Genomic DNA, 25,896 nt, shown 5'->3' on the forward strand with positions numbered 1-25,896 from the left:
CGGAGGGAGCGTATATACGATAGCAGGGGTATAATAACGAGAGTGGTGTGGTCCGTCAGGGGACCGGAGGATCAACGGCTACGGAGTCGATCGCCAGCGAGATGACGGTTGATGATGGACGGGGAGAAACGAGCGGACGGGGTATGGGTTCAGACGAGGCGTAACAGGAGTCGTGGCATGGAGGTGAGGACAAGAGAACGACGGACGTGAGAGAGAGTGATGAGAGAGAGAGAGAGAGAGGGGGGAGAAAAAAGATCACGACATGGAGATGGACGAGGCCGGCGAAGGAGCGGTCGAGGATCGCCAGACGAGGAGGAGGAGAAGAAGGTCTGGCCTGGCATGTGCGGCGATCCAGGCTCGACGAGGACGGCATGCGGCTCGCGTCAGGGGCCGGCGCGGGCCCGTCCATTTCACCGGGCTGAACTCCTGTCTCCATGCCATGCCAGCGCAGCCTTGCAGCATGTATGTGCTCTCAGTCCTACACGATCTAAGAATTCTATCTCTGATCTCTCCATGTGTTCTGCAGGTCAGATCTCGCCTCGCAGACCTCCCGCACCGCCACAGCACCTTGCTGAGCATCCTCTGCTCCGGCCGTTGTTTTTACCCCTGGCCACAGCCCGCATCTTATCAGCGTCGGAGATGCCTTCCACTGTGGCTGCGCCTTTTGTCTGATTGGCCCAGCCCGCCGTTGGTTCCTCGCACGGTGCCACAGTGGCTTGACCCGGCCATTTTTAGCCGCGTGCGATGCGCTCGAGGCGTTAGTTATGGTCTTCAATTAATAATCTTTTTTTCCCTTTCGTCCTTTTTCTTCTTTGTCCTCTGATGCCAGGGCAGAAGGGATGGCCATGCCGCATACCAGGACCTCGCTGTTTCGCAGCAGTATGTGACCAGAGTAGGTAAACACAAAAGGTCACATGACGACATGTCACGGGTGACGCTATCCCTATCCGGTGTTCATCCCTATTCCTTAGGTACCTAAAACAGAACCACTGTAAATTTTTTTTTTCCTTCTAGAATTAGAATTGAGTTATTAGTCTATTAGAGTCTATTATTAGAAGTGCAGTCTCACAGCATGGACTGTGCGACATGCTGCGTTCAGATCATCATGGCTACGATGCTATCGAAGGTATCATCATCTCAATAATCTCATCTGCATTTGTACAGACTAAAACCTCCATCCCGCAAAAACGGCATTCCCCTCTCGCACCACCTTCGCCAGCCGCACCGCCTCTCGGTCTCTCCCCGGCCGTGCGTCCCTCCAGACCAGGTCCAGCCATCGCAGCACCCCCGCGAACCGGGTCTGCTTCCGCCCCAGAACGCTGCGGAACGCCGCCGCCGCCAGGTACTGGATCTGAGAGCGCCCGATCGCGCTCTCGACGCGCGGAGCGGAGCGTTTGTGTTCCTGCGGTCCTCCAGCGGGCGTACATCTGGATTGGATCGTCCTCATCGCTAGGCTGATTAGGTCGCGGATCGTGCCGATGATGACCTCAGGCGGCGGGTGACTGCGTCCGCGGAGAGATCGCAGGTACCGGTACATCCGCATCGCGCTCTCGATGAAGGAGGCGTACAGGCTCGACAGCACTACCTGCGCGGAGTTGTGCCCCGTATCAAGGTACATGGGGTGCATTTGGATCTTGAAGAGCGTCAGCACCTTCTTTCGGAACGCTCGGCCTGGAGCCCGGGCAGACTCCACAGTGAGAGAATCTGCGATGGCAGTGGCGGCAGAATCGCCCACATCTAAGACGCGGTCCCGATCCTTTCGGAGCTCCAGGGTGTGCGTGTCGATGAGGACACCACAGTATGGGAACAGGGAAGTCCCGACGAGTCGCGGTATCTTGATCCCTTTCACAGTCGCTTCAAAGTTGACCAGGCTTTTCTCTGGGTTCACAGAGACGCCGTACTCCGGCTGCCCCTCAATCATGACCTCTAAAAAGCGCATCGCGATATCTGATTTTGACGTGATCAGCAGAAAGTCATCAATCAGCCGGAGAAGCACGGCCTTGTCGCTGTTCAGGAATCCCAGGATCTCCCGCTCCATATCTGCGTAGAAGAAATTGCAGAGCAGACTGGATAGCACTGATCCTTGGGGGATGCCGTTGCGCTGCCGGAAGTACTTCTTCCCAATCTTGACCAGGTTGTGCCGCACATGCTCCTCGAGCAGATCGAGCAGATCCTCTTTGTCATGCTCCTTGTGTCCTGCCAGGTCCACAAAAACTGCATGTGTCCTCCCCCTTGTCGCGCCGCTGGCGACAAGCTCAGGCAGACCACTCGGCTTCTCGATCGGGGCCGCTTTGCCAAAGAACTTCCTGAAGGGTCTGCCTGGTTTAGATTTTGGCATCCGCCGGTCCGAATGCACGTCAGACGGTCTGATCTCGACATGCTTTGTAATGCGATACGCATCCTCATTGACCAGACTTTCTATCAATTGGACAACCTTGTGCTGTGGAATGGTATCGAAGCAGGACTGGATGTCCAGTTTGACAAAAAACAAGGGCTCTGTCGTCCCCGCAGGCTGTCTCTGTCGAAGCAGGTTTTCCTTGAACTTTTTGAGCCTTGGGTGGATTTCGCTGACGGAGAGTATGGCCGACCCGAGTAGATCCGGCCTCCGCGCTCTCTCATAGTTGAGCACATTGAAGATGGGTGTGACAAGGGAATTGATGCTTGGTTCCAGAAATGGCTGCTTGCCAATGCTCTTCTTCAGTGTCCTCCTCCCCAGATTGACAATCGGACGTGCTCCTGAAGCCTTTGGCAAGAGCCGCAGGGAGCTATACCCTAGGGATCTCCGTGCAAGTATGCGTTGTGCCTTGTCCTTTTTTATCTCCTCAAACACAGATGACTTGAGATCTGCCAGGGGCTGCTCACTCAGCCGCCGCCATACATCATGCCGGAAGTAGAACAGACGATTCCGGTGTATCTGTGATTCCGTGACATAGAAATTGGTGCGGATGAGAGGGATGAGGAGTGAGTCAAAGATGTAGTAGACTAGCTCATGCAGCAGCTCGGTGCGCTTTTGCAGGTCAGATAGTGAAAGTTTGGGCCTGGAGCCTGACGAGGTTTGGCACGTCTTGGGAGATTCTAGCCAAGGGATGCACGTCACCTGGGCAAGGCTCGATTCAGTCGACATCCTAAAGACCATAGGCCCTGTACTAACCTTCAACCCCTTGCAGACTTCGTGCAGGCTCAAGCTTTCAAACCTGCGCAGCCGCACGAACCGATCCACGTGCCTCATCAAGATCTGTCTGTTCGAGATCCCGCCCTCGCCGACGCCGAGAAACTCATTCGGGATCAATCTCCTCAAAACCGCGCGGCAGAACGCTGAGACCGAGGAAGCTGGCGTCGCGTAATCGGTCAAACATGGCTTCTGTTTTGGCACAACGCCTGCGTTGGCCTGCGCAGCACTCGTTGTCTCTGCCTCCGCACCGGGTTGAGCCTGTGCCGAGCTGGGCATTGCCGGCGACTGGTTCGAGAGTCTAAGCTGGATGATCGGTCGCTCGGAGGACTGGGTATTGCTGTTTGGGTCCGATGACTGCGATAGCGGGCCAAACCTTGGCGGGCCGGTTTCCTGGGATCTATATCAGTATGAAGATGCGCGAACAGACTGAGGTGCAAGTACTTCAACTGGACAGTAATATCTCAGTAATTCCGTGTATGGGCAGCGATTGTTTCTCCTTTGCAGTCTCTGTACCAGCTCCACTGCCTTTCCCCGCAGCCTTTTCGGTATCTTGACCGATTCTCTCGGCTCTCCCTGCCCAGCTTCGTAGCCATGGCGTCTGATTCGTTTCAGCTCCTCGACGCGCGCAATCTCATCTTCACGCACTGTGTAATCTTTCAATGGCTGCACAGTCTCACGGGCGTCGACTTTGGAAGTAAAAACATTGTGCAAGCCAAACTGCCGCGGGAAGATGTACTTCATCACATGCATAGTCTGGTCTAGTGTTGGGGACGGGAAGCGATTGAGTACATCTAAATAAAGTGTCAATTCAAGTTTGACGCAGTGGGAAAGGAGAGACATGTGATGTGCAACATACGGATGTGTCTCAGTCCGAAACGAACGTTGCCTTTGGCGTTTAACGCTGGACGAGCGTATAGCATCCGTCGACGGACGAAGATGATGCTGTTCGGCTTGCGCAGAACTTCATCCTTCGAACGGTCCACCTTAGGCTTCGGAGGTGCTTGGACTGCTGCCTCGGGGGGAGCATTGATGGATGGATATGCCGTTGATAGAGGCTTTTCAGGCTGCTTCACAGGCTCAAGATCTGAAAGTGGAACTCCTAGAACCGCAGTCAGCAACGACCTATGACTAGTGCGCATACTTGGGTATCTCTATGTGAATATACCACTTATCTGATAGAATACCCCCCTCCGTTTATCTAAGCAACTAAAGATTCCGCAATCCAACAGCAGCCTCATCATGATCTCCTCACCGCTCCTGCCCAAAAGGGCGAAAACGTCAGTCCACGGGGCCTGTCTGAGGGCCTGTGTATTCTGATTTGGATACTGCTCTTCCAGAGCAGAAATCCCGCTCGCCAGGGAGCGACTGGCGGTCGCGCGTTGGAAGCCATAGGTGAGAAGATGCCGAGGCTTTTGCTTCGAGAAACCAATTCGATTGAAGAGAGTCAAGACAACAAAGTCAACGATCTGCAATGGCAGTTAGACCACGTTTTTGCGTATTGACAAGTACATGCGTCTACTAGCATGGAAATTTTTGGATATTGGTAGGGCAGTTCCTCCGTGTCGACCTGGCCATGTGATAGGCTCAGGGACTACGGTGCAGAAAGGAGCACAGGACAAGAGTGGACATCGTAGAACCCGGAACAAGAGGAAATTAACTCGGTACGTAGACTGCATAACACGGATGCATAATGCATGCAAGAACCAGGGATCCGGAAATTAGAGAAAGGGAGTCTGCTGACTATACCTCTGCCTGCGGACACGTCGGCCCGGTATCTGTGCTGGTCAGCGGCGACCGGAATTGAGACGCGGTGAAAGCAGCAAAGTCCTTCTGTCTCGACTGGTCGACAGCCGAATTCGACTCCTTCAGCACGCCCACCAGGGTTGAATCCAAGAGCTCCGCGAGCTGCTGGACGTTGTGAAGTTGGTGCCGGTATCCATCCGAGTCGGGTCTAGCGGGATAACCGCCCTGCAGGCCGACCGAGGCGATTCGTCGACGCCTCGACTTGGAGGACGCGGGCAGTTGGTCGAGCAGATACTGCCTGAGCGTCACCACCCGCGAGTAGTAGAGCGAGATGACCGGATGCTGGTACTGATGCTGAGTCGACGGACTCTGTTTTCCGGGCTCTTTGGACGGAGCTTTGGCGCGTTTCTGCGACGGGATCTCCGCGGGACCGTTGTCCCTCGCGGGGCGCTTCCTCTTCTTGCCCATGGTTGGAGGTTGACGAAAGGCGCATCCTCAGGTTGGGCTACACATGGCCATCTGGTATGCGTATCTGTTGCGCTCGATAACGGACTCAGAGACCGCGTTCGTTTTGATGACCTCGACAGGGATCGTCGATACGTGTTGGCAGAGGACGCGTTCAGGCGTCGCGAACCACGGCTGTACAACCCATGTCAATATCTCGGGTGCTAATCTATTATTATTTGTTGACGAAGATCAACGTCAGATAGGTACGCAGGAATGACGACCGCGGCCGGCAAGGCTTAAGCATAATAAAATGAGCGGGACGGATTGGCACAGGAAACATGCCTAAGTTCCGAAGACACGCGCAGCCGCCCGGACGGATCTGACAGCGTTCTGGAACGCCGCAGGAGCCACATGCCGAACCCTAGACAGGAGGTAACACTTTTTATGGTTATATCCACGCCTTGGACGGCTGTGTCACCGGTGCGACCTGCATCGTGGATCTGTTCCTGAACCCCAGGAAGTCGGAACTGTCTGGCATCCGCCTGGATTAGAATACTGTGTCTGTCTCCATGGCCGTCACCTCGGAGTTCTTTGCAGCATAGGCACCACGCAAAGGGGCGTTGTGGTCAGGCACGGGTTGAAGTTGGAGACCTAGCTAGGTAGGTAGCTGTCTATCACAGGCAGGAAAAGGGAAGGCCGTGTTGTTGCTCTTGGTGGCTTAGGATTCAAAATCAGGGATGAAAGGGGATGGACGACGAATTCGTTCAGATCGTCAGTGGCGTTCAGCTGTGACCGGATGCGGATCGGGTATCTGTACGCAGGTAGACAAAGCACATGAGGACGTATCTTCTATCTTTGACAAACTTCCTCTATCCTTAGATACCTATCCATTGTAAGGCACTTTTGTCTTTGCCCATCGTCCGGCTCGCATTTCCGCCCGACGCACACGACGCCGACTCGGGCCCCAGATAGGGGTAGCAAACTGTCCTTGTATTATATGAACCAGTTGATATATCAATTCTTCGGCTGGTCCACTACCTTTTTTTTTCCTGCTCTGTGTCGATCCTTGATTCTGGCAAGAAGCTACTGCGTAGGTACTGCATACAGGTCTAATCGCGGATGTTTTTTTTCTGACCCATTCCCCACAGAGACCCCCGACTAATATCGCGCCGCATTGCGGTCCCATCGATCTCGATCTTCCAGAAGCCAGCCGCAGCTGCACCTCCCTTTTATCTTTTTATTCTTGGGCTCTCTGACCTGCTGCATATCCTACGAAACCCTTCGAATCCGGCGGGGACACTGGAGACAGTGGGGAGGCGGGGGGGGGGGGTGTCGTACAAAGTGCTTCTTTAAGGTCAGGTTAGCGACGGGACCTGTCAGAAACGTGAATCGACGACGGGCTGCGAGTAGCGCTCGTCAAATCTGCGGAGACTCTCGACCCTACGATAAGGACGACGGGACGAATTGACACAGGGCTGGACTGCCTTGGCTGGTGATTCGCGAGTCTATTTGATGGGGACGACGCCGGCTTCTAATAAACCTCCAGAATTATAATAATAGTGACGCCCGCCCGATCCCCCGGCCCCATCGACCGTCTGCGCTTCTCGCCCAGCCGTTGCAGTCGGTGGGGGATCATCCAGACCTTGAGTCGACAGATGAGTCCATGCGCAGTCGACACCTCAACTGTTCGACATCTGCAGCCTGACCCGCCTCGCGCTAGAAGCCGGTGAGTGAAAGGCTCTGTAGCAGAGAGCAGTCAGTCCCTGGACAGTCTTTCTCCCCGTTTGCCGTGTCACCACGTCGAGCCTGCGACAGGCGTCTTCCCTGTCCAGCTGGCAGCAGACCGAATCGCTAATCCTCATCTTGGCCCGCTCCTGCAGGTTATCGAATTTGACGAGGATCCGGTGTGACTAGACCGCCGCCGTGAACTGCGCCGTACGGCCCAGAGTACTGCGTACATACATGGTACAGCATAGGCTGGTCGCCGTCTAACCCCTCTCGGACTCCCGCCGCGAACCTACCTCCGTACTCTGAACAGCACTCGGGCACCCTCCCCAACCTCTTATCGTCCATTACATTCAGCTTCCGTCGTTCGGGTTCTGTTGGCTGGAGGATCGAAGCTCGTACCGTGGCACGGCCCAAGCAAGTTGGCGGCTCCGCGCTCCGTCGCTTCAAATATGACGCTCGACTTAGGCGCCACCGAAATGAGAGCTTTGTAGCCCTAGTCGGTCAATCTGCGACTTCACCCTACCAGCCGTGAACAACGCATCACATCCCCCGACCACTCTCTGTGGATCCTCAAACCGCACGGGCCTGACGAGTCCATGCTCGTCGGCCTGAATGCAAGATGGCCGGCAGCGATGAGCAACACATCTATTACTCCTCCAGGACCTATCCTCCTCACCACCGCCGACACTTCTCCCAGCCATCGAACGACCCCCAGAGTCACCAGCTGGACGACCCACCGCAGATTACCTCCTCGTTTCCTCTCCTGAACGTCATCCCAGCGACCTACGATCCCTCCTCGGCCGTTGCATCACGCCCGCAACCACTGTCACTGTCGACGAACAAGGACCACAAACCCCACGACGATCCAGCGCGACGGAGGTCAGCTTCTCCCGATCCGCACGAATACTACCGTCGGTGTCGAGATCCTTTTGGGGTGGCGCAGAATGATTTCCTGAGTAAAGCTGGTTTCCTGCCTGTCGGGGCCGATAGCGGCATGATCGCTGCGACGTATCCAAGGAGGGCCAGTGTATCGTCGGTGCGTTCTGACGGCTCGCAGTCACCTCGCGGCCTCCCATCCCCAGAGTTTCCTCGACCATTCCGCTCGGGTTCGGGAGCTTCGACGAACAGCTTCGGTCAAAGCTCGTTCAGACCCGAACCGGCTCTCTCCGCACAAGCAAGATCGAGGCAGTCGTCGCTGAGGGAACTGGTGGAAAAGTTCAACAACACTGTGGACGAGGTTCCTCCTGTTCCCTCTCCGGCGAGCTCACGGGTTGCGTCGAGGACTGTGACCCCTACGGAAGGCGTTGGTGGATATTCCCGACCTCGCGCGTCATCGATTACCAAATCCGGAACCTACCAGCAGGACAGACAAGACTGGTCCGCTCAGCGGAGACCATCGATCTTCAAACCGGTCCAACGTGATTCGACGGGATCTACTTCGTTCCCCTCCGGTCTGAGTCAATCGTCCGGGGGAGCGAATGGCGCTGTCAGCCAATCGTTGGTCAATCTGAACAGACAGAGCCAACCTCCTTCGCGCCGACCTCTATTTGGAGAGCTCCTGGTTGTTGATACTGCTGGTACCAATCCAGGCCATGGAATAGCCTCGCATTCACGGCGTAGAGGTTCTGACGGGAGCATGCAGAGTCCGAGCCCCAGGTTTCTGGACAGACAGTTTGACCGCTCGGCAGGAGTATCGCCTTCGTCACCAACCGCCTGGTACCTGGGCTATACACAATCGCTAGAAGCGGTAAACACGGATACAAATAATCATAAACACCGAAGAGTCAGGAGTGACTTTTCCTGGAACAATTCATACCCTGCGATTACAGGCTCTTTAAATACCGAAATGGCGGTCGCAGCGGCGTCTCTCCGGCCTGCGTCTCCAGCCTGCCCTGAGACTCCACATTCCAAGTCGCGGATTCCCATCTCAACTTATCGCCTCGGCAATTCCCCAGACTCGGGTAGCTCGTCGCCAACGAAGGTTAACTCGCCGACGGGTCCGCGTCAATCCAACCAGGTTTCTCTCCCGCCCAAAGGTACCAGCTTGTTGCCAAAGCCATCGAAATCACCGACTCGTGCTAGGAATGCTCTCGCGCCTCTAGACATCACACGAGAAACGACACACGGTCATGGCCGCCTACAGCAGCCCGAGAAGAGTCCCCGTCTACAAGCGTACATAAGCGCGCCTCCGCCCAAGAAGTCGCCCCCATTGCGGAGTTCGAGACCTCGTCAACCAGTATCGAGCGCCACGACATCTGCGTCACGTGCGAAAGTGGTGGAAAGAGTGTCCAATTTCCAGAACCAGAATAGTAATAACAACGACAGAGAAACAAGGAATGCCAGGTCGAGGACCCGAAGGCTTCCCGAGCTTAATAACGTCGACTTTGCGGCGAGGCGACAGAAGATCCAGCAAGCATTCAATAAGACAGTCCAGGAGAACGCTAGAAGGGAGGAGGCTGCAGAGCTCCAACGTCGAGCAAAGGCGAAGGAGGATGCGGAAAAGAGAGAAAAGGCCAGGGAAGAGGAGCAGCAGCACGAGGAGGCAGAAGCGGAATCCCGCAATGAGAGGGGGGCAGGTGACGCCTTGTATGAGTCGGTCGGCGCAGGGGATGAGCATGGAAGATTCATGATTTCCGAAGAAAGTCGAAGCCCAGTCACTCCTCAGCTTAGAGTCGATACTACGAGCCCAACGCAGCCGGCGGCGCAACAGGCACGCTTCGATTCGGGAGATTCTCCTACTTTGGGACTTGCAGATGATCTGCGCAATCTACATGGAATCGGACGCCTGGATACTAAGGGCTCAGATATTGCACCCCCGTCCGCTGTGACCGCTGAGACAAACGACACAGATGTCACTAGCTTTGATCCCGAGCCTCAGGCGGGGCTATTGCAGCCCACCGCATCGCACAGGACAGTATTGAGCCAGATCATGCAGATGCGGGAGTCAAGCCCCAGTAGTTCCACGTCGTCCGGCTACGATTTCTCTGACGACGATGACGGTAAGGAGTCTATACAGATCATGCTGAGGGACTCCGCCTACTTTGACGACTCTGTAGACTGCAGTGATAGCCAAGAGCAACACGAGGGTTACGAGCAGCAGGACCATATCAGCACGGGGCAGCAAAACAGGTGGAGTATCAGTACTTTCTCATCCTCCGTACAACATCAGCATTCCACGGAAGAGGATCTCCAGACACTTGACGATTTCCCTCTCATCATTCAGGACGACACACATCCTTCATCATCACCTGAAGAATTAAACAAGACCCCCCAGCCCTGGTCAGCCTCAAGTATTCACTCTTCAACCACCTATCAACCAACTGGCGAACCGCTTCCGAGCAAGTCCTGTGCTGAAACAAAGACCGAGGTGGTGCAGCGTCATCATTCGCCGGGTTTCTTGAGTCCGCCTAGGTTGGCTAGGCAAGGAGGATGGGATTCTAAACGCATAACGCAGTTGTACCTTGAGGAACTGACCCGGGGGACCTCCTACAAGTCTGCTCCGTTCACTGTGAAGCTAACAGAGCCATCTCCGGAACCAGCGCGCGCAGATGCCGAAGGAGATGCATCGCGGAAGACAAACAGCCTCACCGACGACCCGGTCTTGGTCCCACGGTTCGAAGACCTTCCGGAATCGGACCGCATAGACCACGGAGCGAGCTTGGTCCTGCGGGATGATTGGGAGCACGCTTCCCCGTCAATTGCTGACTGGATGCAGATCGCGGCGGACGATGGTACCATACCGCAATTAAAGGAGGATGATATCCCCGTCTCTGCGCATGGGAGTGTACCTACTCCTCGGGTCGTGACCTCCGAGCCGCGGCCGCCCCCTTTCGAAGAAACAGGAGACGGTCTCGGCCTAGCGATACATGTGCACTACCCTGAGGAGGGTCATTCATCTCCTCCCCCTCCGCCTCCGCCACCACCCGACCATTCCCCTCCGCCTCCCCCATCTTCGGCGGACCAAGCCGAAAGTGGTCCTGCGCAATCGTCTATCGAGGTTTCCCCAAGTATACATTCGGATCACCCGCCTTCCAGCACCATTCCAGACGCCCCTGTCTCTCCGAAGACCTCCGACCTTCCGAAGGCTCCGCAGGGACCGGTTGATTGTGAACAAGGGGCAAGAAGCAGTGAGGAATCGTCTCTGCACCAGGTGGGATCTACCTCCTCACCCAAAACATTGGACTCGTCGGCTACATCACAGCATCCGTCGAGCGGAGATCAGACCAGTGCCGAGATCGAGCAGTCGTCGCCATCTCCAGAGCAACGTCGTTTGAAGAAGCGCCGGCATGTTATAAAAGAGCTGGTGGATACGGAGTACACATTCGGGCGAGATATGAAGGTCGTGGAGGACATCTACAAGGGAACCTCAAGTTCCTGCTTAGACCTCTCCGCGGAGGATGTCAGGACGCTTTTCGGCAACTCTGACCAGATTGTGCAGTTTTCAATGACCTTCCAAGATGCACTTAAGGAGGCAGCGAGGAGTGTCTACGTAATGCCAAAGTCTCAACGCTGGAGTAGCAAACGCAGCAGTCGAGCGACCCAGGCGAGTCCTCCAGCCGAAGACCAGTCTGCGGCGGACCAGGAGACTTCGGATCTGGATAAAGATCGCCAGACGTTCATTGGTGAGGCGTTCACGGCGAACATGGTTCAGATGGAGAAGGTCTATGCCGACTACTTGAAGAACCATGACTCTGCCAACAAGAAACTAGAGGCCCTTCAGAAAAACCCCAAGGTTGCCATCTGGCTTAAGGAGTGCCGTGAGTGGGCTTCGGATCTCACATCGGCGTGGAACCTAGATTCATTGCTCGTAAAGCCCGTTCAACGGATCCTCAAATATCCGCTTCTCTTGACGGAGCTACTTGACTCGACACCCAACGACCATCCTGACCGTGAAGCTATCGCCAAGGCTCTTGAGGGAGTCACAAGTATTTCCGTACGCATCAATGAGTTGAAGAAGCGTGCGGATCTCGTCGGTCAGGTGGTCGGTCGAAAGCGAAAGGAATCAGACGTTCGCGCAGGGCTGTCCAAGGCCTTCGGCCGTCGCACGGAGAAGTTGAAGCAACATGTTGGCCTTTCGGACATGTTCGAAGACAAGGATTATAACGCTCTGTCGCAGAAGTTTGGCGATAGTTTCTTCCAGCTTCAAGTCGTCATGCGCGACGTGGAGATGTACACCCGAGAGGTCCAGTCCGCGATGAACCGTTTCAATGATTTCGTCGCCGCGATCGAGGGATGGATTGATGTGGCTCAGTCGAATTACAGCGAACTCGAGAGCAAATGGAGGCGATTCAGGATGTGCGTTCGAGAAGTCATGGGGGTGGCATTGCCTGATCACGTAAGTATAACCTCATACCTGGTCTGGTCGAAATTGGGCGTAGGCTAACCCAGTTCAGCTCGCGACTGTCCGCAAGAGCGTTATCGACCCGATGGTCACTCTGCTGAAACTCCACGAAGGACCCCAAAGAGTCATGCACAAACGCAACAAACGACTGATGGACTATGCCCGCTTCAAGGCCATCAAAGACCGCGGCGACAAGCCCGACAAGAAGACGACCGAGCAAGGAGAGCAGTTTGTTGCTCTGAACGAAGCACTCAAGGATGAACTCCCGAAGCTGTTCTCGCTTACTGCCAAATTGATGGAGGCGTGCCTGAACAACTTCGTCCAGATCCAGGTGACGTGGTTTAACCTGCTTCAGAAGAAGTTCGGTTTCCTGATGGATCAGTTCCCCGACGACATACAGAAGATTATCAGTGACTGGTCCGGTGACTTTGCATTTACAGAGGCGCAGGTATTGTCGCTCGGTGTCTGCAACGGTTCAATTCTCGCAGACGCAGTGAACCTCGTCAACTTCAATACCCCATCGTCTGGAACGGACATCACCTCCCCACGACGGCCGTCCACGGTGAACAGCTCAACTACCCGTACTACATCGTTCAACACCGATGGATCGCCCAAGGTCTCGCATGATTACTCCAACGGCAGCACTTTCGTTCAGTCACCGCCAGCTGAGCCTTTGAACGGGTCCCAACCTTATGCCGTTACCGGGGGGCGGACTCGAGCGAACTCTGCCATCTCAGGACGCAGAGTTGTCCCCGAGAGCTCTGAAGCGTCCTCCGGACAAGCTCAGCAGTCGGTCACCTCCCAGCAGGGACCGTCAACTCGTCGGGACACCGAACCGGAGCCATTCCAGCTTCCCAGGCTGAGCCTCGACACTCCGTTCCTGCAGGACCTGTTCGGTGATTCTGATATGCTGAACGGAGCAGATACGAATGACAGGAATGACACTGCCACTTCTCCTGGCGGCCGCTACTCTGGCTTCTTCTCATCTGCCATGCCCATGTCAGATTCGCCGAGTCCGGCAGCGCCTCCTGAGCCCGAGGAACCAAAGGAACCCAAGGTGCTGTTCCTGGCCGCCAGCATCTACGAGTTTAACATCGACCGTGCGAGAAGAGAAGCCGGTTACCCCTATCTGACTTATGTCGCCGGTGAGATCTTTGATGTTATCGGCGAGAAGGGCGAACTGTGGCTTGCCAAGAATCAAGACGATCCTACGCACCAGGTCGGGTGGATCTGGAACAAGCATTTCGCGAAGCTAGCCACATAGCTTTATGCACTCTAGCATACGTCGCTGGCACTTCTCTTCCTGCTGATGCCACTCCACGAATATGAATCTCCCCCATCACACGATGATGATACGATGTATTTTGCTCCATCACATTCCTGCGAGCTCTGCCCTGTACAATTGGTTGTCTCGCGGGTGTGGGTAAATATTGAGCTATTTTCTACCCCTTTCGAAGCATTTGCCGGCGCACAGCACGGATCTCATGAAAGCGTCTAATGTCTGCTATCTCACGTGTTCATTCTTTTTGCCATCAGCTATCTCTGTGGGTATATTCCCTTTTTTAGCTTTTTATTTTGATGCCCGGTCTGCTGTCGGCTTGGGCGTACTGTGTTCATGGGATATGACATCAGTGTCTTGTCTTCGCTCTGTCGATAATTAGAACGTTGTATGACGGCATTGGTACTGTGGGACAAATGGCAGTGGGTATGTGCGCGTGCTATCGACGCCTACTGTATCAAGTGGAGCACGATTCTGCAGTGATTTGTCGATGGTGCCGTCGCCTTTCTGTCGTTCGATCCATGTCGAGGTCTTTATGTTACGTGCAACTGGAGGATGATCTGTTACTTAAGGACGCGGAGGAAATTCTCTCCCTGAAGCCTGTTCTGTTTTTCGTCTTTCTTTGTTCACGGCTGAGATCAGAGATGTATGTACATTAGATACCCATCATATCTACCTGTCGACGGGACAGCAATATGAATACGCCAGTTGAGTGCTAGTGTTTAAGAGAGCCTTGACAACAGTGCCGTGCATGACACGTGACGGGGCGCCACCGTTGGTGACGTCGGGTTCCCCGGGCGGTCTGGCGTCGATCTCGCCGGACAGGAACCCCCTCGATCTTCCTCATGTAAGCTGTAGATCCTCCGTCGTGTCTCCAGTCACTGGCACGTTTGTTTGCCATTCTCTCCACCTTTGTCCTGAGTCCCCCCTCCATTGACCGACACGAGCTGCCGTCTGCCACCCTTGTCCGCGCGCATCCGCCTCCGGGGTTTGCTCCGCCGCTCCGGACAGGCTTAATTGTGCTGTCGAATCGATCGTGTTTTGTTGCGAAGCAGCGTACAGCACAGACAGACGTGGTCCCCTGCACGAAATCCCCTTCTTTCTGAAACACCTGAACAGCCGCTAGTTTATGCCCTCCTCTTTTTCCCTTTCGCCTCGACCCAGTGACAAAGCCGCTTCGAAGAGAAGAGAGAAAGCGATAGAACACAAAGGGACCGCGGAATCATCGACCATCCGATCCGGCCGGACCCCCCCCCAGGTTCAAAGCAAAGGAACGCCGCCTCTGCTCCATTATTCTCTCTCTTTCTCTTTCTCTCCCTCTCTTCTACATCTCTTACCGTCTGCGTGTTTCTTGACAGCCCTCTGGTCCGACCAGAGCGCAAGCCCGCCATTCCTCGCTCACATCGGTCGCGTTCCCGTCGGGGACGCCAGCGACAGAAGGACTTTCACCAGCGGCATCGTGACGTCGCGCGACATCTGTTCGGACACAGAGCGAAAAAGGGTGGGAAACGATTCAGGATGCGGGAGGGCGGATTTGGAAAGCTGCATAAGAGGATGAGAGAACGGTTCGGCGATACGGTAGGTTGAGATTGTTTTCCCCTTTTGGCTATCTGGGTTTGTCTGTCAGTTCCAGCGCCAGTACAGTGGTCGAGATGTCTTAGCTGTTCTGGGTGCAGGCCAGGCAGAGATGCAAGGAACCTTGGAAGGGACGAGTGAATAGCTCCTGCGCAGCAGCCGTGGTCAGGTCCGTGTTTGTGGAGTAGATACCGGTGGTGTCGTTTGTTCTGTTTCTCTTGCGTTTCCTTGGTTGTGCCTTTTATTTAGTCTTGTGTTTTTGCATCGGGCCTGCATCCATGGGCTGCGTATGCACGCCGGTATTCGTATCTCGTTTCAATGGCGCTGTGGCTCTCCTCACTCCGCAACCGAAGAGCGCGCGTTCATGCAGACTCCGCCGTCGCGAAGGAAGGGGAGCTAAACGATGGCCATGACCGGTGCGCTGCGTCGGAAAGTCCCTTCTTCAAGCGTCTTAGGCGGTTTCTTGCTGGCAATGGCTCTTTGGAGGTTGTCTCCCTTGCTACTGCTGGCGCTGGAAGGAGGCGGGGAATCGCTGGAGTTTACGGCAAAGTGTATCTATAAGAGCACAGGTGCTAAGTCTTCGCAGTTGAACCCGGATGATGCGTATCTGAGCTGTGAGTTCTCCCTTCTCAATGTTCTGCTTCTGGTCGGGCTTAAAACTGACGTTTAACTTGTACAGACCACGATATCCGATGTACGTAGCTCGAAAGGCATTCCTGGCACGCGATAGCTGACCGCAGCGCAGTAACGAGGGAGGACATGCAGACGCTGAAGAATGACTGGCTTACGGATAATGTGGGTGATATACAGTGATGTCAATTGTGGTATGAGTTGCTGACGTAACCTAGATAATCTCATTTTGGGAAGAGTACGTGGTCTGATGGGCTTTTGTCATCCAGGATGTTCATTGATCCGTTTAGATACCTCGAGCGGGAGTTTCTGTCCCAGTATAAATCATCGAACATCGTCCTTCTCCGCCCCAGCATGTCGTTTATGATTCTTCAGACTCCCGACCCCCGTACTCTCCGCGAAGCGCTACCGGACTTCAGCCGGACAACCCATGTCTTTCTCCCTATAAATGACTGCCACAATGCCAACGAGGCCGAGGGTGGCACTCACTGGTCTCTGCTCCTCGTTTCCATTGTAGACGGAATCGCATTCCACTACGACTCGCTCCCCCCGGGAAATCGTTGGGAGGCGTACACGGTAACGATGAAATTCGGCCAATTACTCGGCCGTCAGATACGCTTCGTTCAGCTCGAAGACTCTCCCGTGCAGGAGAACAGCAGCGACTGTGGCGTGTTCGTCTGTCTCAGCATGCGCCATTTGCTGCTGAAGCGGCTCTTACAGGCCAGCTCAAACGAGAAGGTCAGCATGAGTTTAGGCGGGCGGAAGGTTGATGCCTCCGCGGGGAGGAAAGAGATTGCTAGGATCATCGAGGAGTTCAGGAAAGAGGGGGAAAGGCGAAGATCGTATGTATCTTTTCCCTCTTTCTTTCTTCCCCCACAAGCTTCCAGGGAGATTAGACCGATTGAACCTCTGGGGCTTTTTAACCGATATCCTGATGCTAAATACTGACTATCGAGCAGTGGAAGCTCAAGTCCAATGGGAAAGAAATCGAGGAGTCCTCCCAGAATCGACTGACGGAACTCGTCATTCTTGGAGTCGGGCTATCTCATATTCTCCCCGAAAGCTCGTTACGAAAAAAGTATATAAAAATAGCACGGTGGGAGTATTCGGCGCTAGAATGGATTCAGATGAAGGGGTAATCAAGTCATACAAAATATACGACATGACCTGCGATACGTTTGATGTATGACGTCCGGCACGGCCTTTTCTGTTGTTACGGTTTTCTTATTCTATATATTATTCCTCTTTGCATCTTTACGGGTGACGTTCTTACTTTATGCTTTAGCATACGGCAAATGGGTGTGAGCGTTTCATGTTGAGCGAAGCGAGAGGGAAAGCAAAGAGTTTATTTTTTATGTTAGATAAAGCTGGGCGTGGCTTTCTTCGTTGAACTGCTGGCATTGCATTGCATTTTTTTTTCATTATTTTTTATATTAATTATTTTAATATGGTTTGTTCGGACTGCATGTCTGTCTGCTTCTTTATTTTCTTCTCTGCTCGATTCGATGGCATTGTCTTATCTTTCTGTTAGTCGGTCGGTGACTGAGTCGGTGTGTCAGTTGCAATGCAGTGCAATGCAAATAATAAGTTTTAAGAAATTCTATCGAGGTGTGTAGTAGTCACTAATTAGTTGTCTCATAGTTCTGCTCTTCTATCTGGGGAACTGGCTTGTGCAGCCATGCAGCTCGTCTTGCTGCCTGATCTACTCCGCGTTGCTCCCCACTCCGCCGTCCCCCGTTGTCCTTCCTGTACCTAACAGGACGCTACCCTCGATATGTCCAAGTGAACGTGACAGATACAATACTACAAAATCCAAACTTGAGATAGAAGCTTGGAATACATTTATGAACAGAAACAGTTTTATTATTTTATAATTTTATAACCAGCCAACTTGATCGCCTACACCGAAATAAATAAATGGCTTCGTCCAGCCATGACCATAATCATGATCAACCCCATTAACCTGCCCAGCCCAGCTCACTAACACCCTGGACCTACTGGTTACGGAAATACAAAATCCTCTGCCCTCGCTTAGAAGACCTCACACCCCAGGCATCGAAGATCCGCGTGCTAAAAAAAAAAGCATCGGGCAAGGTGGACACAGCCGCGTCGTCCAGGTGGAGATGGATGGCAGGGTCTATGCTCTTAAGCTGGTGAGATAGATAAGACTAATCGCTCCTCCTCTTCAAGATCGATAATGAACCACTTACTAACTTGGACGCGCACAATATCTATAGAGTACTTATGGAGCTATACGGAACCTTGGCGCTACAACAAGATGGGCTTCCGTTACATGATAAATTTATGCAGCGGACCCATTTTTCGTCGAATGTAGGGCATACGATACCCTCACTGCCAGAGGTTTGAATGATAAAGGGACGCCATATTGCCACGGCTGGTTATCTCTGGACAAGACGTTCGAGACCATCCCCCAGAAAAAAAAAATTCTGGGTTCCGTTCGCGTGGGATCGCCCACCAGAGTCAGCGGATGAGCCACTGCATTGTCTTCTGTTTGAGTATATCGACGGTGGTGCTGTCGACAGGGCGAAACTGACGCCGGAAATAGCACAGAGCTTTCGAGACGGGTTGCAGATGATCCACGGAGCGGGGATCGTGCATAACGACCTCAAGCTCTCGAATATGATGGTGGACACTGCTCGAAAGAACGGAGGCGTTTGGATCGATCTCAGTGCTTCTACCATGCCGCCGTTCATGCTCATTTCCGAAGAAAAACATGACGATGTGCAGAAGACAGAGTCGATTATACTTGAGTACTTCTTTACCCAGTTGGCGCAGGTCAGTTACAGTGGTCCTGCTTCACACCGCACACCACGGGTTGGCTGACGTAGTACATCTCTATCTAGTTACCTGAAAACCAGGGGATGGTCTTAACCACGGCAGATGTAGCAGAACTTCTGGGTGGTCCGCCACCAGAGAGGTGGTTTATGAAGTACGGGTTCAAATTGCTGTTTCACCAGAGGCGGATCAAGGTCCTTAGACCTGAGAATGGATGAATTGTCTACAAAAAGAAAAAGGTTCATGCTATGGGGGCTCGCTATTTAGGTAGGTACAGTACAGTACGAAGCTTGCAGAGTTGTATCTTGTTTGATGTCTGTTCATAAATTGGAACAGACAGCCAAATTTCATCGCCGCATGTCCAGTCTGAGAACATCTTCCCGTGCTCGCACCTTAAAATAGATCTGAAAGAGGTGTGACGGTAACACTCGTGACCACCAAGTGCTTCAACCCAGAACACCTGGTGGACTAGACAGATACCCACCGACAACAACACCCGGAAGAGATATCTAGAGAATATTATCTGCTCCAACCACATATCCCAAGTGAACAACCAGGTGATATATTTTGAGAGGCGTCTAGTACTAGCCATATCTGAGTCAAGTTTCCACAGGTTTGTGCTATGCCTCCATGTGAAGAGAGATGATACTACAGAAACAGTCGCGCTATACATAGATCGGAGAGAATAACATCCCTAATAACCACCACCATTCATGTAACGTTTTCCGCCGTAATCGGGAGCTCCCTAACCCATAATTATACATGCGTCCTTCCTAATGGGTCCGGCACGGGCCGCTGCATTAGTTAGGTACCTGTTAGAAATCGGAATAAATGCAGTATTATGTAGCTAACAAATAATAAAAGCTCTTTGCCTGCTTGCCTGGCCTGGTGATAGATCGTTGCCTCGAATCTTGCCTGTCACTAAGATTCGCCGCAGTTCTTCAGGAAGGAAAAGAAAAGATCGGGTAGCTGCTAGCATTGATTGTGACTCGTCATCCTACATCAGGATGGGAATCAAGCTCAATAATATCGCATGTCCATTTCGCATTTAAACGCTAGTGGAAACCCTGAACGGTTAGTACAGTACCTACTAACGTAGTGAAAGCCCCAAACCGAACAAAACCGCAAGGAGGGACTAGGTCAGATCGGACAGCTGACAATCAAAATGAGACACAGTCCCTGGAATGCAGGGGCCATGATCTGCACATCTAAGATTACATAGGTCCTGTCTAGGTGAGTGGAGAAAGATATTTATTCTTTGTTGACTTTTCTCTCCAGTTTCCCTCATCCATCTGCGATTGGATGTGCTGGAGTGGAGTCGGTAGGTATCCTAAATCCGGACAATGGACGTCTCTGACCATCTCGGTGACCAGACCCTTGGGATATTGGCCCCACGGTCACCACCTAGAATGGCTAAACAGCTGCCAGGCTAAGAACCCTAGTCAGTGAGATGGGATCCTTAGTCCAGTCTAATTGATCGATTCTCGGGGGTTTCATTCTGGACCAATACAGCCTGAGCTCGGCAGGGTATGTCTTCGTCAATTCTCTCCATAACGATGCATGTCTGCTCCAGCGCTTGAAGTCAGACACAAAGGACGTTTGGCGCAGGGATCAAGGTGGGCTGGACAGTAAGGTGAGCAGATGTATATGTCAGACAGGATTGCATTTGGTGAAAAGACTTTTGAGGATCATGAGCACATTGCTCCTGTGGCATAGAAGTGTGCTTGGGAAGCTCGATAGTGTTGAGGACAAGAAAGCGGCACATGCGCAGGTTGCTGAGCACTAGGAACTCTGCCGGTGGCAGGGGGAAGAAGGCTGACAGAATTGCCTGAGAAACATCATCAAGTCGGTGAGAGACAGACCAGTGCCCTGCCAAGAGTTCCAGAGTCTAATAAATACTATTCAACGAGGAAATGCGTTTTACCCTTGCTTCATGGGTCACATGACGATTGACCTACAATCCCAGATTCCCAAATCGGTCCCGACTGCGCTCACGTGCACTCCAGAAACAGAACAGATTACTGAACAGGACTGATCGTCAGAATTGTTGGGTCTCTTGAGTTCCAAGTTAGCCAGCAGATTAAACCAATTTGCGTAATTGCATCGGGTAGAATTGGAGTGCGCTCCAGCTGGCGTCGGGTTGAGTCGGGCGCAGACGCAGTTGATGACATGTATCGTAGTGTGGGGAGCGGAGAAGCGGAGGCTGCGGAGAGGAGAGCGGAGGCTGGAGGGGTCCAGAAGTGGAGCGGAGAGAATGCGGAGATGTTGTCCCGGGGACCCGGACAGTACCTAGGTAGAATCGGCTGATATCCCCGGTCGGAGGTCATGTGCTCAACGTCGTTTCTGAAGCCAAGAGTCGCTGAATTCTTGTGAACCATTGATTTTGCTGTTTACCAGAGGGAAGCGCACAGAAACCCGTCCGTTGTCGAGCCTCGACCGGTCCGTCGGTCCGTCGCTTTCTCTCCAAGCATCTTCTATCCGAAACATTAACCGACCTGGATCCCGACGCTAGCTGCTAGTTTGGGGCTCGCGCTCGGCGTCCAGGTTGGCTTCTCGTCCGAGTCTCAACAAGCTATGATGACGTGCCGTACGGCATGGGTAGCTCTCCAACATTTACTGGTGTAATTCCTGCTCAGGTAACGTCACCATTGAGTCTAGCCAGTAAACTTGTGCAGAGTAGAACGGAGTCGAATGTTGCCCAACTCAGCGCACAATGCCCGTCGGAACGCTTTGCAGAGCGACGACAACAGAACCCCATGCTATGAACAGGGTCCGGGGGCTCTTCCACCCCATTGGTACGTAATTGGCATGCCTAAGTTTATTACCCAGCAAAACTCTCTTGTGTGGAGCCGCAGCAAGATTAGTTGACTTACCCGCACTTCTCCAGACTCCAGAATAGTTAAAGCATTGCCTACTATCTAACCTAGATACCCCATACCTGGGTGAAACCCTCCGGGGAACGCCCCACTTGGATGGACGCCAACTGGCTGGCCATGCTCGTAGCCTGCGTAGCTGAACGAAGTTGTCGCACCCAACGGAGTAGGACGTTGCCGCCGCCCTCTTGGTAAGGGCATGATATGGTATTGGACGAACTCGCGGAGGCGGACTGACAACGCATGTCGGGGGATTTCCGCACTTGATCTTCCCGATACTCACTTGGCGTGCATCAATTCCGTCTGACGGTTCACCTACATTGCTAGAGAAGTACACCGTAACATGCACGTAGATACTATATCGAATACGAGAAGAGATGGGGAAAAAAAGGTTTCTGGTCCAACTTACTGCTGCAGCTCCTGTGCTGTACGAACCTTTTTGCTCGATCTGCAGTCCCACCCATCGTCCAACCAACGAAGAACAGAAGAATATTAAGCTTCAGTCGATGCTTGTTTCTAGTTTAAAATCTGGCCAAACCTAAGGCTTTGCGCCGCGCTTGCCCTCCTGCGGATGCTGCACATGATCTCAGAAGCTCAGGAGCGCCATTCTGCTTTGAACAAAACGATCTCATTAAGTCCAGTGAGCTATTTGAGTTAGTCGGTGACACGTACTCCGTACACGGCGACGGTACACAGTCCTTCGTGCATGCCGTAGAATTGGGCTACCGATGATCGGTGCATTAGTCGCCTGGGCTTGACGACCATCTGGTACCTACATACGTAGTACGTCCGTTCCCCCGTCCGGGGTTCTTCAGTTCAAAACGAATCCGTGGATCCTCGAGAGACGACGAATGGGTCCTCTCAGCTGCTGGATCATTGGCTCCTCGCGTTCTCCAATTCATGCGTGTGCACTGCGCTAGCAGATTCCTCTGCCGCCTGGAGAGTTAAACAGGAGATACGTCGTCAAGATGTCAGTGCTGCTGCCGCGTTTATCCCCCCACGAACGTGGGGATCCAGCCAGTCCGACGAATTCGAGAATGAAGAAAGTCAAAAACCGGGGAGAAGGTTCAATCTAAAAAGGACACGGACAAAAGGAATCCTTGCGCACGGATGACTCCTCCTGAGCTCCTCCCTGAACGTAGTATGGGGTACGGGGTACGGGGTAGCGAGTTGTGTAAGTGGATCTCCCCTCCGCATGGAAATTGTATTTAGAGGAACAGCACCACCCATTCCGGCGACAAAGTGTTCTGTCTCGTCACTCGCATCACCCTGTCTTGATCAGTCAGCTCGATAAGTCTGCTTGCTGTACCTCCTAGTTCTCACCCATTGTAGCCGCCAATATGGGACACGACCCGAGCATTGACGAGCGAGAGAGAGTCTCTCCAAACGGCACATTGACAGATCCACGCCTCCACACCGTCTCTCAGGTTCCCAACCCTCCGTTCCAGAAGCTTGCAAACCCTGGCCCCCTCGGCCTCCTCGGTTTCGCCATCACCACTTTCGTGCTTGGGCTCTATCAATGCGGCGCTGGGTAAATAGATGGTGCATTCCATAGAACATTTGCCGTGATCTATACTGACCACTTGCTTTTTATACAGGCTTCCTAACAACAACCCGCGCGGTTCCATCGGTCCTGACAATGCCGCGTTCGGTCTGGCGGTCTTCATGGGCGGTGCGGCGCAGATCGTGGCAGGTATCATGGAGTTCCGGGTTGGAAACACCTTTGGAACGACTGTCCACTGCTCATATGGCGCCTTCTGGCTCAGCTACGCCATGTTCCAGCTTCCGACTGTCGGTATCAAGGAGGCGTACGGGGGAGATATGCGCGCCTATACATTCGCCCTCGGCATCTACATGCTTCTGTGGTGTGTCATAACGATACTCTTCTTTCTCGCGGCGCTGCGGACAAACATTGCTATCCTGGCCGTGTTTTTCTTCGTGATTCTCGCCTTCCTATTGCTCTCCATCGCCAACTTCATCGCCACATCCCACCCCGCGGAGAGTGTCCGCGTCAACCAAGCAGGCGGGGCACTAGCGGTCGTCTCTGCGTTCCTTGCCTTCTATGCTGGCAGCGCGGGGATTATGACGGAGGAGACGACATTCATCCGGTTCCCCTTGGGTGCGATTCCGCGCAAGGACAGCAACGTTTGAACTGGTAGATGGGCCGATGCATGCAGTTCTAGAGACGTCCATCATCTTAGCACTTGCTAGATGTTATACGAGATGGTAAAGCTCAGGCTGCATTTTGTGATGACTGGAGTTTGATTTCTGTTTGTCCCTCTTGCCGCTATGCCCGCTGGCCAAGAGGATTTTCTGGAGTTGTTAAATTTTTGTCATTTCACGAACGTACACACACATGGGAGGATCATGCGAGGTATAGAGGCATGGTACAATAACGGTCCATAGACCTATTACACGGACGGTACGCATGTTAGCAGATCTACTTATGCCAGAAGGTGGGAAGCAATTAGCTTACGATTGCACTTTCTCGAAAGGTCCTGCTGGTCAGAATAAGTCAGCATATCCACTTCAGTGTTAGATCTGACAAGCGAGTCAATGTCTAACCAAGATCAGAATAAGTGAAATGACTTACTCTCATCCACAAATAATCTTGAGTCGAACATCACAGACGAATATCGTCTATTGAGCTCCGAATTCTGCCATTGGACAAAAAGTTGCCCACGGCTCTGAAGATTAAATCACATAGTATAGATAATACATGGAAAGAAATCTCAGATATGATACTTCCCCAAACAGCGGCGCGATCCATCAGCCTTCAGCCGAAGACGTAGAAGCTCACCAGCTTCACTATTGTCTTTCCCATGAACAGTCGTCCCTCATGCACGCAACTCGCAGGGGCTCAGCCCCTGACTGGTTAATACTCATCGTCATCTGTCATGTCGGTTGCCTGGCCGACAACGCTTATGCTGGGCTGCGAATATATCGTCTCTTGTAGGTTCTTCGATGGGTTATCGAAGATCGGCGCTTCCTCCTATTCCTTGCGACGGGCTGCTCCTCATCTTCCTCTTTCATCTCCGTTCGTGTACCGTCCTGCAGGACCAATTCAGCTTCTGCAGTCTCCGGCGTGTAGCTCTGGCTGGCGATAGTATCTGGAGTGATCGGTAGGAATTCACAATAGTATTTTGGCCGTATTTTGTCCAAGGCTTCAAAACGTTTCAATTCGGTAGCGTAGTACTCGCAAATCCTGTTCCACGCCGGATGATCTTTCTTGCAGTTCGCACACTTAGGGGGCAATCCCTCAGTTTTTTGCGGACACCTGCTGACGGAGTGTGGCTGCGCGCAGTATTCGTAAGCTTGCGTGTTACAGCACTGAGAACCCGTGTGTCCAAATTGCTGGCACTTGGAGCACTGCGTTATGCGAGTTGCACAGTCATAGTATTGAGCTTTGTGCTTCTTGGTCCTCCATTGGACGCCGTGGAAGATGGCCTCATTCGCAGTCTTTGGAGTCGCGAACTCGGTCACTGTCGACGAGACTTTCCTTACGCGGCTGCTGGAAAGCCACCTGACTGTCTTTATATCGGTTCCTTGCCATTGGTGGCCGTTCTCTTGGCAAAGCTAGTCGATTACCGTGGCCTGGTCCTCGAGGTTCATCGATGCCTTGGCAATCCCATGCACAACAACCCCCCAGACATTTTTCCCGCAGGTCTCACGCCATAGTCGATCGTGGCTGCGTTGGATCTCCAACTTGAGAGCAGCGCAGGCCTTGAGCGTAATTTCTTCACGTTGCTGTACCGCGGTGATCTGTGGCGTCGCACTGTCCATTCTGGCTATATCTGCTATTTGCTTTGAGAGTATCTTCCGTATCTGTGGCGCCGCATGTGCTCCAATATGCCCAACGATTGCACAGCCGCGCACCTTCAGCTCATTGCTGGCAAGCTCGGCTGCGTGAGGTCTCAATATGGCAGTCATGTTCGAAGCGTCTGGGATGGAGAGAGGGGGGTCGAGCGGCACGCGGGCGTCCTCGGGTAGTGACGCGAGGGCTGCCTCTAAGGCATTGAGCTTTTGCTGCTTTTGCAGCTCTTGCATCAAACTTGTGGTGTTGTTCAACATGCGAGAGATAACTTCGTTGACGGTCCCTGCAAAGTCGAACAAGTACCGTGCGGGGGGCTGCTCGTCGTGATGTACCATCGCATGTGCGATGATATTCCGGCAGTGGAATTGTAAAACGGTGGCTTGATCGATGACGGGGTCCGTGTCCAATACCCTGACATCCGGCCATTCCTCCATGGTGGGCATCAGTTTTGTGTGTCCGACTCAGAGCTCTGCGAAGCAAGTCAGGTGGTAATGTCGG

The 25,896-nt window shown here is 53.2% G+C and overlaps 8 protein-coding genes across 8 annotated transcripts; 5 read left to right on the plus strand and 3 right to left on the minus strand.

The window, feature by feature from the left end:
• Positions 1-55: 55 nt before the first annotated feature.
• On the minus strand, positions 56-409 carry VTN00DRAFT_5817 (uncharacterized protein; the record flags this gene model as incomplete). Its single annotated transcript, XM_069432389.1, has 1 exon — positions 56-409. One exon carries the CDS (start codon positions 407-409, stop codon positions 56-58), a length of 354 nt encoding a protein of 117 aa, XP_069288254.1.
• Positions 410-1,165: 756 nt separating this feature from the next.
• On the minus strand, positions 1,166-5,383 carry VTN00DRAFT_5818 (uncharacterized protein; the record flags this gene model as incomplete). The annotated part of the gene is made up of 6 exons (XM_069432390.1): positions 1,166-3,097; positions 3,152-3,562; positions 3,614-3,963; positions 4,029-4,271; positions 4,338-4,638; positions 4,919-5,383. The coding sequence occupies 6 exons, from the start codon at positions 5,381-5,383 to the stop codon at positions 1,166-1,168; spliced, it is 3,702 nt and encodes a 1,233-aa protein (XP_069288255.1).
• A 1,634-nt stretch (positions 5,384-7,017) lies between these two features.
• VTN00DRAFT_5819 (uncharacterized protein) lies at positions 7,018-7,622 on the plus strand (the record flags this gene model as incomplete). Its single annotated transcript, XM_069432391.1, has 2 exons — positions 7,018-7,088; positions 7,334-7,622. 2 exons carry the CDS (start codon positions 7,018-7,020, stop codon positions 7,620-7,622), a joined length of 360 nt encoding a protein of 119 aa, XP_069288256.1.
• An 87-nt stretch (positions 7,623-7,709) lies between these two features.
• VTN00DRAFT_5820 (uncharacterized protein) lies at positions 7,710-13,695 on the plus strand (the record flags this gene model as incomplete). The annotated part of the gene is made up of 2 exons (XM_069432393.1): positions 7,710-12,425; positions 12,484-13,695. The coding sequence occupies 2 exons, from the start codon at positions 7,710-7,712 to the stop codon at positions 13,693-13,695; spliced, it is 5,928 nt and encodes a 1,975-aa protein (XP_069288257.1).
• Positions 13,696-15,228: 1,533 nt separating this feature from the next.
• On the plus strand, positions 15,229-16,929 carry VTN00DRAFT_5821 (uncharacterized protein; the record flags this gene model as incomplete). The annotated part of the gene is made up of 7 exons (XM_069432394.1): positions 15,229-15,288; positions 15,872-15,899; positions 15,965-15,979; positions 16,031-16,080; positions 16,134-16,153; positions 16,206-16,757; positions 16,875-16,929. The coding sequence occupies 7 exons, from the start codon at positions 15,229-15,231 to the stop codon at positions 16,927-16,929; spliced, it is 780 nt and encodes a 259-aa protein (XP_069288258.1).
• A 1,578-nt stretch (positions 16,930-18,507) lies between these two features.
• VTN00DRAFT_5822 (uncharacterized protein) lies at positions 18,508-18,929 on the plus strand (the record flags this gene model as incomplete). Its single annotated transcript, XM_069432395.1, has 2 exons — positions 18,508-18,711; positions 18,780-18,929. 2 exons carry the CDS (start codon positions 18,508-18,510, stop codon positions 18,927-18,929), a joined length of 354 nt encoding a protein of 117 aa, XP_069288259.1.
• Positions 18,930-22,924: 3,995 nt separating this feature from the next.
• On the plus strand, positions 22,925-23,735 carry VTN00DRAFT_5823 (uncharacterized protein; the record flags this gene model as incomplete). Its single annotated transcript, XM_069432396.1, has 2 exons — positions 22,925-23,115; positions 23,183-23,735. 2 exons carry the CDS (start codon positions 22,925-22,927, stop codon positions 23,733-23,735), a joined length of 744 nt encoding a protein of 247 aa, XP_069288260.1.
• A 771-nt stretch (positions 23,736-24,506) lies between these two features.
• VTN00DRAFT_5824 (uncharacterized protein) lies at positions 24,507-25,832 on the minus strand (the record flags this gene model as incomplete). Its single annotated transcript, XM_069432397.1, has 2 exons — positions 24,507-25,115; positions 25,173-25,832. 2 exons carry the CDS (start codon positions 25,830-25,832, stop codon positions 24,507-24,509), a joined length of 1,269 nt encoding a protein of 422 aa, XP_069288261.1.
• Between the last annotated feature and the right edge of the window lie 64 nt (positions 25,833-25,896).

This window comes from Thermoascus crustaceus (genome assembly GCF_041956765.1).
Source record: "Thermoascus crustaceus strain CBS 181.67 unplaced genomic scaffold VTN00scaffold_3, whole genome shotgun sequence".
Lineage (NCBI taxonomy): Eukaryota > Fungi > Ascomycota > Eurotiomycetes > Eurotiales > Thermoascaceae > Thermoascus > Thermoascus crustaceus.